The 14,391-nt window shown below is 41.0% G+C and overlaps 1 protein-coding gene across 1 annotated transcript in view; it reads left to right on the top strand.

The window, feature by feature from the left end:
* Nucleotides 1-4,149: 4,149 nt before the first annotated feature.
* The window catches only part of stard13b (StAR related lipid transfer domain containing 13b), a 60,601-nt gene continuing 50,359 nt past the window's right edge, over nucleotides 4,150-14,391 (top strand). Inside the window, exons 1-3 of the mRNA XM_070905183.1 lie at nucleotides 4,150-5,230; nucleotides 12,479-12,619; nucleotides 13,788-13,934. Of these exons, the coding sequence (XP_070761284.1) occupies nucleotides 4,259-5,230; nucleotides 12,479-12,619; nucleotides 13,788-13,934 (1,260 nt within the window). The 5' untranslated portion in view covers nucleotides 4,150-4,258. The remainder of the gene's footprint in view (nucleotides 5,231-12,478; nucleotides 12,620-13,787; nucleotides 13,935-14,391) is intronic.

The following is a 14,391-nucleotide window of genomic DNA, read 5'->3' as shown; positions in this document are numbered from 1 at the left end:
CGGTGGTGACAGTCGATAAAAGTTGACTGAAGCACAAAGCTTGGTGTTTCTCCAGTGCAAAGTGACTTCAAATACACAAAGACCTCACTCTCTTTTATTTCCTCCCTCCTGCTGCAGGTGCTGATTCTGCCTTCAGTCCCCTGCAGAAGCAAAGTCAGTCAGTGTTTCTCTTGCAGTGACACAAACAAGGCTGTCTTTTTCTTTTCTTTCTTATTTCCACTAGAGCCATGGGCAGACAGGGCCTCCCAGGTTAGCTTGTGAGAACATCCAGCTGTGTTTGAGCCTCGCTGTTCTCACTCCCACTGGCCTTGGACTGTTCACCTCCACAGCTCAGATAGCCCAGGCAGAGAAAAGGCTGCTATTCATCAAGTGCAGCCAGTTGTTCAAGTTGGTGTTTCCCAAATGTTTTTTACTGTAAGAGCCGACACAGGGGACAGACTCATGTTCTTTCTGTTCCTGTGTTTCACTCTTTTTCTCTCTTTCACATGCACCTGCACACTTGTGTTACTGTTCTCAGACAGAGTAAACAAGACCACAGCACATTGTCTGCCAGTTGCTCCTTAGTCACACATGGTCTGTATCAACACGTACACGACCCAGGCAAGAAATTATTCTTTAAGATTATTTTTCGAAGATATCTTTTGGTTCTTTTTCGTTTTCAGGGACGATTCGGATCGAGTTACTCAGTACTACTTTAGTTTTATGATTAGTTAGCAAAAGCCAAACCTCTTGTGCGCCTCCTGTAACCTTTCCATGTCACCATTCAGACAATAGGAGAAATGTAAACACAGATACCCAACAAGGACATCAGGAATGTCACTCAATCTCAACAAAAGATCAGGAAACATTAAAAGTTTGCACACATACCTTATCTCACCAGTCAAACAGTGGATTTAGTGCTATTGCATGGCTGCTGTGTCAAGCCTGGCTTTTTGAGTATCCCAAAATATACAACAGAATATTTCTACCTTTGTCTTTCACAACTTGTATCTGAATTTTAGTTAACAAAATACTAGTAGTTTCTGCATATTGTTAATATATAAGTACAGAAGTCAGTACAGTCTAAAGGGAGACAAGGCTTCACTGATATATGTATATATATGTATATGTAAGAAAGTGTGTATGTTTTCAAAGCAGAAGGCCGAGGCAGCGGATGACCTGTAATAGCCAAAAAAAGAAGAAAAATAGGAAGAAGCTTTGAAACATTAATGAGAGAGAATGACAGCCTCGGGCAGATTGCAGAAGTGTTTTGTGAATGAGAGAAGTCAGTCAACGCTCATTTTCTCCCCCCTGACCAGATGTCAAGATGTTGATTTGTGGCCGTGATACAGCACCTCACTCCTGGTGAGGAGACTGAGTGGAAGAGTGAATAAATGGATTTATACCCCCTTCCCCATGGTATAAAGTCAAGGACAACTTACAAAGTGCAAACTCTGAAATTCTTTCTGCAAGCCCTCCTGTCGTATCAGGGAGCCCAGGAGCAGCATAAACAACAAGTCCTCAGCCAATGAACAAGCAAATGCTCAGACATGCCCCTTTCACGCTTACTGTCCATGCTCATCTCTCAGTTTCACGCACAATTCCTATACGTGGTATACTTGGCTCTTCCTACATGCATTTTTTGCTCAAATTTGTGTGTCTCAAAGTGTTTTATTTTTGTATTGTGATTTTGCTTTTGTTTATCTTTCATATCAAATGGGAATCACTCGTAGCTTCTGCTCCTCTATCACAACGGATAAGCAAAACACTAAATAGAAAGTATGTAAGCATTACAAGGACATCCAAGGATGAATTCAGGATTTGAGAATGAAGAATGAAGATATTTAACTTAAAAAATTATATCTTTGATTATTTGGACATTCCCTCAAGGCACCAACAACATGTGAATCAACTATCAATAGTGAGAGCTTTGCCCTAACATACAATACAATTAAGCATCCTGTCAGTTCATGATTCATAATGTGACTCCTACACCGCAAATTGGCTCGCTGTCTCATACAGACTCCTATCTGGCAGTTTTTCTATACATAGTGTCAAGAACTTTAGGAAATGTGCTTTTGGTTTCAGCTTGGCATCAAATCCTCTTGTGGAGATGTCATCTTAATCTATGTGTAATATGCTCCAGTAAATCATGGTGCTTCACAAACAGCTTTCCCCTTTGACTTGAAAGCATTCCTCAGTCCGGTGTTTTGAAGCCATAGGTCACGGCTGCAGTTCATCTTGCTCCTGCGCAGCTCGGGCCGGTGAAGTCAGTCATCCCTCACAGCCTGTTTGTGAGGGCTGGAAACCCATTTCACCTTGTTCTTTTACAGTGCCAACCTCTGCTGCCCCCCCCCCCCCCCCCCCCCCCCGTCTCCTTTCTCCTCCTCTTTCCATCTCCCAACAAGTACACATTCTGCCTGGTCTTACGCATATTGTGAATGGTTTAGTCGCTGCTAACTGAGCACTCCTGCAGCCCCTCAAGGGAAACACAAGAGGAGGGGGTGATAGCTGTGATGACAAGCTCGCCTTTTAGCTGAATAGGCCTATGGGGACATAAGTGTGGCTCTGCAAGGGGATGTCCAACCCTCTCTGCTCTTACAGGAACAGGCATCACTGCCACTGTTTTGCCATGATCTCAGTGACACTGTTTGGGCAACACAGACAACTTTTTCCACTCAGCAGGTGAGTCTAAATGTTTTCTGTTTTCCTGTGAATCTGACTCAGTGATGACTGGCGTCTCCTTATGATAAAGATGACAACTCTCTATTTCTCTCTTTGCTAATCCTCCTCGTCTGAGTTGAGAAAGTTATACTATAGGTTGTTTCTACGTGAGAGGACTTGTTCAGGACCTTTCTGTTGAAAATTCTTTTTTTTCACTCCTTTAACTAAATTGTGGTCTTGCCTTGCCTGTCAACACTGCCAGTTCATTTTCACTCTGTGACTTCTTCCCTCCATTTAAATCTGCATTCATGTGAGAATAATGAGACCCTCTTTGCATAGTGTTTTTTTAAAAGGGGGGTTTCTTGGAAGGAACCCTAATCTCCTGTACACTCACTTCACATTCACCATGTAGGGACAGGTTTTACAGGAGGCACTATGCAGCATTTAATTTACTTATCATGTAATGTTGCTGTATGGAATCGCAAATACATACATGCACGCTGGATTTTCTAATTTTCCATCATCATGCCAGGTTTATAAATTATATATAAAGTATCATTAGATTTTGTCTTGTCTGAGGTTGATTTATCTGCTTGTGTCCTAAAAGCAAAAGAGCATGTATGCATGTTTGTGTGTCAAGTGTCTCAAGGCCATGGTAAAGGTGCTGCCAACTGCAGCTTTCTCACAGAAACAGCAGAGACCTGTGTGTGCAAAAATCACATCAATTAACTTTGTGCAGCTGCATTGTGCATTTAAAGAAAATACACTGATTATTTTCTAGAAAAAATCCCTGGGCTCCCTTCTGTACAAACAAGTGTCTTGCTGTTAAAACATGAGGGGGAAAAACATGTTGATTGGAATCAGCAGGTCTTGTGTAGGTTATGTTTCTTTTGGAAGTTTCCTGGTTCAGTTGCACTGTTATCCCATCTAAAAAAAATGCCTTCCGAGGAAAGTCTTCGTGGCTGAACAAGACGATAATCATCTGCACAATAATGCAACTGTTTGTTTTTCCATGTGTACTTCGGATGTCTCGGACCTTTCCAAGGTGTGTTTTAAAGAAGGGCTTAATGAAGGGGTGGGATGGATGTTAACTACAGTCGACCAGGGACATCTTCTGCCCTGATGAATGGTGTAGTGTGAAGTAAATCACTGACTGGGGAAGAGCAGTCGGATTCCTCTGTGCTGTGATGTCACCACAATCGTGTGTGAAACAGATCCAGACTTGAACAGCCCAGCCTGAGCCAGATGTTGAATTTCTCAGCAAACTTGTTGGATGGCACATAGTTCAGAGCTGTTCCGAGCTGGATTTAGACGCTTTACATTGAACTCTGGTTGTATAATGAGATTTTGACCATCACAGGACACAGAGACATGTGGAAACACTCTAAGAAGTATGTATAGTCCACCTTGTTGTACTCGTATTGTCTTCAAGCTTCATCTGTCTGTGCTTGTCAGATGTGTTACATGCCATTCACATATTTTCATTTCTGTTTATTTCAGGTTTGCTGTGTGGTTTGACTGAGCATCTTGGATGAAAATGGCCATCCAATACATCAAGCACAAGTACCTGTGGATCTATGTTTTGAATTATGAGAAACTATAGAATAAAAGAATAATGGAGATTCCACCTGTGGTGAATTTGGGGGGACATCATTCTTGGACAGCGTCAGGATTACAAAAAGCAGCCTTCTCAACACAGGAGCTGACCTCGGAAAGCTCTGCTCTCTCAGCTAATGGCTCAGCAGACCACAGAGGGGATGATTGTCTCCCTGAAGTCCAAAGCTCGCTGTTGGAGCCAGATGAGGACAAACTGAAGAAGAGTTTTGTTTGTGTCACTCATAACAACATTGAGTTTGCAGAAGCCGTGTGCTTACAGGAGCCTGAACAAGTAATCATTCCTGGTGAAACTCTTCTGGACTCGAGTCCACTGGCCTCAGGTCAGCTTCATGACGCAGGTATTGCGCCCACATTACCTAGGTCAAATGACAACATCTGTGGTAACATTTCACTTCCTGTTTCTGTCGCAGAAGGCCAGTCAGACCAGGTGGTTCAGAATCATGCTGGTCAGACAGTAGACTTGAACTGCGAGTGTGTAAAAACAGACTTCAAGAAGTTAGAGCCAATCTCAAATGGCCATGTCTTTAGGCCTCCAGAGGACCCATGCCCCATCCTCATCCAGGACTCCATTCCTACCCTCACTGTCCCTGCAACTGGCCCTGATTCAGGCCGGAGAGTCCTGGATCTCCCACGCATTGTGAAGCACAAACCGAGCTCCATCACCTTCTCACACTACACCTGTCCCGCTGCAGCCGACAGCCATGTTTATGTCAATGAGAGCTCTGACGATGGAGAGTCTTCGCCGGAGGAGGAGGAGGATGACGATCATGGCGATGGTGAAGATGATGATGACGACGACGATGTATTCCCAGAGCTGCCTCAGAGTAGAGAGCTCCTTGTCAATCACAGACAAAGGAGTGCAGGCAAAGACAAACAGAAGAGGAGAGGCGCTGTGAGTGCCCGAGCAGAATTGGATCACACGGCCAGAAACTGTGGTTATGAAGCAGAGGGGGAAAGCAGCAGTAAGGAGGTATGCTGCCACTCATTTAAAATCATCCACAATTATTCATCAGAGTCTTGAATTTATATATATTTATTTTATTGATCAACAGAAAAAAGACTGTAAGTGAGTCAGAGTTAAAAGGCCTAAAAGGCTCATTTTCATCTGTTCAGAATCAGAATCAGAAATACTTTATTGATCCCCGGGGGTAAATTACACATGTTGTCCCTGGCTAGATGTGAAAAGGCAGTAAGAACTTCATACACACTATATAATAAATATGCACAAAATAGTACAGTACACGTCCAATAAACAATGCCACAGTATTAAATATGGGGCATTTTAAAGTGTGTTACATGAGGCAAAGAAATTATTTAGAGTAACATTTACAAACCTTTACAAAATATGTGAAATGTCCAAATACCTTTACCACATGTGCCTTAATGTCAATTTATTACATGCAAATTGCTGTTTCTCATCTCATAAATTATTTCATATGACATTTTTGTCCTTACAAAAAGCACATCTGCAATATGTGATGTCTTACATTTCACATGGGAAGTATCTGAAAACCATGGAAGATGGTTCACATGAGCTTTTTAAGAGAAAATAAGATTTTAAGATTTTAGACAGTAAAATATAAATAGAAACATGTAATCTAATGCAGTTACTGTTCAATAATAGATTACCCCAAATGCAAGTAGAGAATTAATCAGTCAAAGGCTCTTAAAACCATGTGTACAGAAGTCTAGAAAGAAGTGCCATTATTTAGCTTCATTTGGTCTGTTCAAGGACAAGACCACAGTGTCCATAGTCCATCTTTGCCAGCTCCCAGCAGCTGACATCATTACACTGTGAGATAACGCATAGTTGGTAAAAGTGTGTGGGAGTACAATGACTTCACATTTGTGAAACGCAGAAGCCAGAAGAAATGCAAACAGCATCTGCTTTCTCTCCACTCCCTGTTTTGACAGAGCCCATAGCAGGCCGTGTTAGCACTGAACTTAGCCTTCCATTACTGAACAGCTCTCTTTATCTTTAACAAGTGAAGGCACATTTGAGTCTCTTTTTCACACAACCTCTATCCTGACCTTGGTTGTAACCATCCTGTAACCACTCATCCCTGCTTTTTATTGCCCTTTTAAAGAATCATATGGACATTCATAAATATGTTCAAATCCATTACATATGATGTTTTCCGTTACAACTGGAGGGAACATATCCAAAGGCACATAACTGTCATCCTTTTCTAAACAGTCTGCAGATAATAGCGCACATGTAAACAGGGCAGAGCACATTGGTGGTGGGGATTAGCTTCTCTGTCTATTGGTCGGTGTGATGTTGCGGTAATGCCAGCTTTATGTATAGAATGACACTTGTTTTGAAGAAGAGTGGAAGAATGCGGGAAATCCAGGGAGCCTGTTGACATATTATTAATAATATATTAATAATATTATCAAAGGACAGCAGGTCAATGCTTGTCATGCCGTCACACAACAAGCTCTCTTATTATATGGTGGGCTGCGATGTGGGGATCATTATAGGAAAGTGTTCAATTTCATGCAATAGGCCGGGAAGAAAAAAGTCAGCTGGCATCCATTTCACCGGAAAATAGGAGTGAAAACAAGCTGTTTTTCTCAACTAGATATCATTATAAGTGTGTGTGTGTGTGTGTGTGTGTGTATGTTCACAGAAAAAGCCATCCACTTTATTAGGTCAAACAGGAATATATTCTTGTAAAGTCATTACAACAAATGCTTAGAAAGACACAAAGGCTAACAAAATACCAATATTTATAACGAATGGGAGTCTTATTTGCATGATAACACAAAATTACGAATATATTTACAAAATTGCATCAAAGTAACAACCCCACACTATGGAAGGGTCAAACATTTATGAAAAGACAAAATAATGGCAGAACCAAAAATTCTGCCATTATTTTCCCCCCAAAATCCATCATTTATGCAGGCATGCGTTTTTATTGTTAATGAAACAACCCCAAACTATGAGGGAGTAAAAAGAAAATATGGGCATGATATTACCAGATATTACAGGTATACAAAAGTATGCAATTCATTGTAAACATACATATTTGTTACAATATTCAGCGGGGGAAAGTTACTGGAGGAACACATAGATGCAGTTGTTAACGTTAACCATATGAGGGCACTGTATGCATAGTGTTTCCACTGTGTCATCTCATGACTCCCCCCTGCTTGCATCATTAAGCTCAACTGTGACTGAAAAAACCCTAAAAACACACTATTCTCCACCTATCCTTCCTACCCTACAGACATGACCGGGGCTGTGTTCAGTTGGTGTTTTGCATGGCAGCATATTAAGAGTGTAATTTATTCCACCAAGTAGCCAGGTAGCCGTTGCCCTTTCGCATGACCGGCTGCTACATTTGGATACCTCCATGGTGATCTCTGGCACTCTCTGTGGGTGGCGCAGACTAGGCACCAAGCCCAGAGCTCACACACTTAACTCCTCATTTCCATGTCAAAGCCGCTGTGTTGGGGTTCACAATGTGGCCAATTTGCGCTGATAAAGTTATAGTCAGCTCACATTTTGTTGTCCCCAGAAGATAACATTAATGCATTTATCTAAAGGATTGACTCATACCAGCTCAGTTGCCATGGTGTGAGGACTTTTCACAATTGCTGGGGCTGGATCAAGGGGAAAGGCATGAAGAGATGAATCAAGGGTAGTGTCTCACTTGAGCGTCAGGCCTTCTCTGGAATTTGTCTCATTCTAAGTAGAAGTGCTCACATTCCTGAGCAGCACCTTGTGGGGATGTCACTGAAAGGAGACAGTGTGAATGTGTTCCAGATTTGGCTCAAGCATGTGCCAGAATGGGGCATCTGTTTCTTGCATTTGTGTTTGTCTGACTCCAGGGGTTGATTAGTCCAGCTCGCAAGATCTGCTGCTTCTTTAAATTCCTTTTCTCGTACAAAGTACGTTTTTCGTCCTTTCATCCTTAAAATATCAAGATTGTTTCCCACAAATATCTTTAAAGATTACTGAAGTTCAGCTTTTTGATCTGAGGCTAGAGGTCAATTTCCTGCTTGTGGACATTTCAGCAGGACTGGTGGTTGCCATCATAACAGCTTAATTCCAGATCTTCAAGTCAATACATACAGACTTAAAACAGTTTGGTCAGTCTTTGTCTTATCTTTAGCTGGAGGAATGTACACCCACTGAGGTGCAGACATGACGATTTGTTCGGAACTCACGTGAAAAAAATGTAATTTGCACATACTTCTCATTCCTTTTAATTTGGTGGTTAAATAAGTTTACCAAATGTTTTGGCTACACTGATAAAGAGGAATCACTTCCTATGTTCCTGTTCTGGGTTGCAGAACATTTTTAGTGTTATAATCATGTAACCAACCATATCACCACCATTTTGTCACAGCTTACCTACAAGTTAAAAAATATTGATCACATAGCATCACATTTTAAGTCTTAGTCTTGCCCAGAGAAATGCATACCTGTATTCCAAGATCCTCTTAAAAACTCATTCAATCACACATTTTAAAACCATGAATGAATGAATATTTTATTCAAGTGGTACACCAAAAGACACTACGTACATTACTACAGAGGCAAGAGAAAACAAAAGAAAAGCATGCATATGTCAAAGCATAGTATACATGTACATATGAACTTAACAAATTAAACATGTTATCTACCATGTCAAACCATAGACAAGAACTTCTAGTATCTTGTCTTTAATCTGTGATGGCACTCTGACGATCCCTGGACAATATCAAGGAAAGATGGAAACAGAAACTGCAAAAGTATGTAGGAGGATTTTCCGGGAATCAGTGTTCATTTCTTTCTTCGTACTATAAAGAGTACAGGGAGAGGAAAGTTTGAGCAAAGATTCGTCTAAATGATTCTTGTCTCACTTATTACAGCTGTAGGGTAAGCATTAGCATGCCATTACAGGATAGAGTTTCTGATGTCTTAAGTCTTGACATCAACATATTCAATTCAATTTTATAAATATATAGTGCCAAATCACAACAAAAAGTCATCTCATAACAATTTACAAGTAGAGCAGGTCTAGACCGACTCTTTATAATGTTATTACAGAGACCCAACAATTCCCACCATGAGCAAGCACTTTGGCGACAGAGGCAAGGAAAAACTTCCTTTGCAAAGTATGTCTATGTAGTATGTTTGTACGTATGTGAAGGCCTTTTATTTGTTAAGCAGACACAGAAGATTGAGCTGTCTAAACATGCTGATCCCATGTCAAACCTTTTATATTCCCTGGTCAGCACCATGCTTGGAAGGCACGCATAGCAGAGAAGGGAAGCTCTATTTTTTCCTCTCGGTGACCCCAGGTGACCCCTCAGGCCTCAGAGGTCAGCAGGGGATTGGCCAGATTTAGGTCATTCCTCAGGGATTGAGTGGAAAAAGGCATTTTCTCCCAATGCCAGTCAGCTGACGCTGGGTGGTCAGCAGGCTGAATGGTGTCTGGTCCCTTAATTCCTCACAAATTAGGGAAATGCAGTATAATATAAGTTTCTCAGTGCCTTTATATAATATAATTCAGATGTACTGTTTCATGGAGAATGATTTGCAACTTGTGGGAAGCCGTAGAAAGGCATATTGCTGCCAAATTATGACATATTTACAGATTTATATATAACCGATGTCTGTTTGTGATTTCTTAAACTGAACAGTATTTATTTTAAACAGTTACTGAAAGTAAACAGTCTATGGATGCAAAATTATTACAAACACTTTCAAAATAAGTCACATGGATGTCCTGTCCTCATTTGGACTCGTTTTTTCTTTCTCAGTATATAGTTTTAGTCAAACCACAGTGAATCAATGAAAATACTAAAACAAGTATCAGACTTGTTTCCAAAATTCAAAAAGTTTATCAAAGCCCTTGTGAAAAGGAACCACGCCCTGTCCAAGACACTGTGGGGGTCTCTCATCAGAACACTTATTGACAAGTCCCTTCAATGAAATGATTGTGCACTGAGAGGCTCAAAGTTAGAAAAAGAATGGAAAGAATGACATGTGGCTCAGTCACAGATTTTAGTTTTAATTCCAGGAAAGGAATTAATGGTTGTCTTGTGTTCATTTTGATGCTGACCTCTGTCATTTTTAAATTAAGCTGGAGTCAATCAACATTAAAGGACCACTGACTGTAGAAACACATGGACGTAGCTATCTGTTATGTCATCCTTAGGTTTCTGAGAAGACATGTTGAAGCCTGGAGTTGGGTTTATCCCATGCTGCTATCTCTGTCGGTTGTTTTCAACAAAAAAAATCTGCATTTGAGCAACGCAATGAAGCCTCTCGAAGTGGGGGATTTTCCTGTTCACTTTAAACAATCTTGGAGTTTTCTGCAGCTCTCTAGTGTCATGCTTCACGTCAATGTTTGATTTAGATAATTTAGTTTACTGGATGGTTATGTTTGACTGGTTAGGGTTAAGGAAGAGGATCAAAATATTGTACATTCTGTCTGCTGATGCAAAGTTCAGTTTTGTGCAAAGATAATGGTTGTATCTACTCGTTGATAACCTTGAAAATCTTTTGGCAACACTTTACTTACTCCCCCTATTTAGCATTTGTAAGCACACTATAATATAGTTGTCAGCAGATGTGGTGTGGTGTATAAACAGATAATGAATGACAATATAGTAAAACACTTAAATATGTCCTTATTGCTGCATACTACTACATTATAATGTGTTATAAACCATTTATTAAATGGTTATATACTGCTTATAAAGGCTAAATAGGGGGGCTTAAAGTAAAATGTTACCTTTCTTTTAACTTATTGGATGAACTGAGGGTGAATCTTTCTTGAACCAAAAAGTCAGAAACTCCTATTGACCAAATTTCACCATTTCGCCCTCTTTACTATACAATCTTAACATACTTTCTGCAGTGACCATATTACAGGAGGAGCTTCCGAAGAAATACATGATGTTACTGCTGTGTCAAAAACTTCTCCAGAAAATCCACTCCCCTGTGGTTCTGGTATTTCATACTGGGATTCTTGAAAAGGGTCCACAGTGATGCTGTCGAAGAGTGGCATGTGACCCTCTCTAGGACTAGACAAGAAACACACATACACACACATACACACACACACACACACACACACACACTGATATCTCCTCTCTGTCAGCCCGACATTCTGCTCAGATTGCAGAACAACAATGTTAATTTATGCTTTGGTAGGTATATCCCTCTGATTTATGAGGCTGGACCTCCAGATCCCGTCTGTGTGAGGATGGTCTATTTATATACACTGAGTGTCTGGGGAGTAGTGAAAGCCCGTGCAGGGAATTCCATCATGCTCTGTATGGCACACATGTCTGGAGCCCTCCTCCTTTGCTCTTTCACCCTGAGACACTGCTGAGGAGATCACATTTCCATGTGTGCCAGCAGCGTAGTCCACTGATGTCGCGTCTGCAATTTACCAGATACTTTTTTGGGTTTGCCTGTAACTCTTTTTGGGTTTAGGGCAGCGTGGTAAGTCGACAGATGCTCTCACCTTACCTGGAAGCTTTCATGCGTTAAATAAGTCTGGCAAGGATGACAGTCAATTACTGGACTAACTAATGAACCTGGTTTTATCTCTAATTTCAATTACTTTTACTGCAGGTTTGAAAGTCAGATTAAAAAATTCATTTTTTGATTTTGATGAAGTTTAGCTGAAGCGTATAATTAAGATACCAAGCAATTTCGATGAAGTGTCAGCAGCTCAAATGAATGCCAGAAAACTTGAAATATGTGTAATACTTTGAGTGTGTGTAGACTATGTGAAAATGTGTGTGTGCATATTGAATGTGTGTAGTTGATGTGATTGAATAAGGGAGTTTTTATTTTATTTTACTGTTGCTGTGAATTGTTTGCAGCTTGCAACTTTCCATGATGCAAAAAACGCTGACATTATGTGAACAAATCATAATCATATAACTCCTGAAAAATCTTGTTAAAATGCCAAAATGTAACCAAAAAGTCTGAAAATCCAAATAAAATTAGACACAATATGTAAACATATATAAAATTTGGTTAAACTAAAATATAATACTTTTATCATTAAATACTTAATGATAAAAAAATGTGATTAAACGAGACTGAATAGCTGCGCTCAAATAAACAAACCTTGCAAATACACCCGGGAAATTGGGATAAAACAACATTAGTATGCCGATACTCGCTCAATCTTTGACTCTAATAGCAGGAGTAGCTTGTCCTCACTCAAATCAATTCTTCCCTGATTACCCACAGGAGTCTCCACAGGTCAAGTCTCCCTGGTCAGAGTCGATGAGCCAGCTGATGAGGAAACTGGACCAGCTTAATCTAGACATAGAGGAGGCTCTGAGTGCAAACTCCTCCCCCTCCAACACGCCCTGCACCACCCGTAAGAAACAGGTGAGAGTCTTTTCACACAGCCTGGTGTCATGACTGCTGTCACACACAATAATAACACTATACCTTCTAAAGGTTTGACAAGACTTGTGTCCCTTGATATAAAAACACAGAATTGACTGTATGTACATATGTATTATATGTTATAAAACAGCATGAGGATTGCAGCATTTCAGGTCGGTACTGTACACATTCCTGTCAAGCGTATGCTGCATACTTGGTCATGCTTGTAAACTTCCCCTAAATCAATTTCCTTTGCTCTGTGGAGAGAAAATCCCAATGGATTATTCGGACCTGTGAGCAACAGGTGTTCATCAGACTTTCATGTCCTGTTCGTTTCTAAAAATTGTTCCACATTAGGTTTAGATTCAGACAAGCTGCTGAAATCAAGCAGTGGTAGCCCATAAACCCAGTCTGTGAGGGGAGGTTCAGTTCATTGTGAGTCGTAACTGCATCTGTGACTTGTGACATATGGGGATATAGCCTGTCTGCGACACTATCGGCTTTGTCAGGCCATCTTACAATGTCCTTCTGACTTGAGTCTGTTTTATAATGTAAGTCGGCAGCTCTCAGATGAGACACTGGAGTGTACAGTGCTTTAGCCGGGTCAGAATGGTGTGGCAGGAACAGACAGCTATTGTGCTTTTGAGGTTGCGACTGGGACCATGCAACTAAAAAGGGCTCTTCTCATGGTGGCATGTTTCATGAAATATCCCACTAGAGTTAGCATTCGGGAACAAAAGTGCTCTTTCGGGGTCCATATGTATGTACCGCACAGAGGAGCTATTGTATTGAAGGGAGTTTGTATGATTTGGTCCATTAGGAATGGTTGAGAGAGGCTGACATGCCTCCCAGGCATCTGCATAACCATCCCAGGCATTCACTGTTACTTGCTTTAACTAATGACAGGCAACTGGGCGAGACAAGACATCTTTACTGGGATATTTGACAAGGTCATAATCTCTGTTCTCTCAAAAGAAGATCCGCAAATACAGGCTCCTTTGTGTGCCTCTGTCAAGCTGAATTGAGAGTGGAGATTTCACTTCCCCAGCAGTTGACCTCAGCCTCTTGTTTTCTTTTCCCCTGGCCACCGTTGAGACCATCCTGTCCTGGTCTGTTCGGCCAGACAGAGACGGACCCAGTCTTGATTGTTGTTGTGATGTTGTTGCAGTGGGGTGCTGTTTCAAAGTCCACGTTAAACCAAACCCCGAACGACCAAGTTCTCCAAAGACCAGACAGAGGGGAATGTCCGAGCCAGGACGGGTCTTCTGCTCCTCGCAGCGCCTCAATGGGAACAAGAGCAGCAACCAAGAAGACGGTAAGTTTCTCTGAGAGTAACAGCTCCCTGCAGGCGTCGCACAGTTTCTCGATGAGAAAGTGTCTAGTACAGCACGTGCAAACTTGCTACGTACAGTACTGTTGTGGTGTACTGTGTACTGTGTGTAAGGCTGTGAGCTACTAAATTCCTTCGAGTCTAACTCCACAACTGGTTGCACATGTTTTCTTTTTTCATCTCAAATCTGGCTTCATCTGCCATGACCTGTTTAAATCCTGTGCTGCGCAAAGCATTTCTCGCTGCTAATTCAGAGTCCTTTTCACTTCGTGTCCATCCTAAACCTGCCCGTCACTTATCTAAATTGTTCATCTCTGGATTATTTCATCTGAAATGAATCAAATGAAATTCAATTAGACCTTTTAGTCTTTGTTGTTGAACTTTGCTTAACAGTCTTGTTTTAGCTATGCGGTTTATGTTCCAGAAAAGATGCTGTATCATC

This window comes from Enoplosus armatus, chromosome 5, assembly GCF_043641665.1.
Source record: "Enoplosus armatus isolate fEnoArm2 chromosome 5, fEnoArm2.hap1, whole genome shotgun sequence".
Taxonomy (NCBI): Eukaryota; Metazoa; Chordata; class Actinopteri; order Centrarchiformes; family Enoplosidae; genus Enoplosus; species Enoplosus armatus.
Note: the sequence above shows the minus strand (reverse complement) of the source record. Positions and strands in the feature narration are given on the sequence as shown.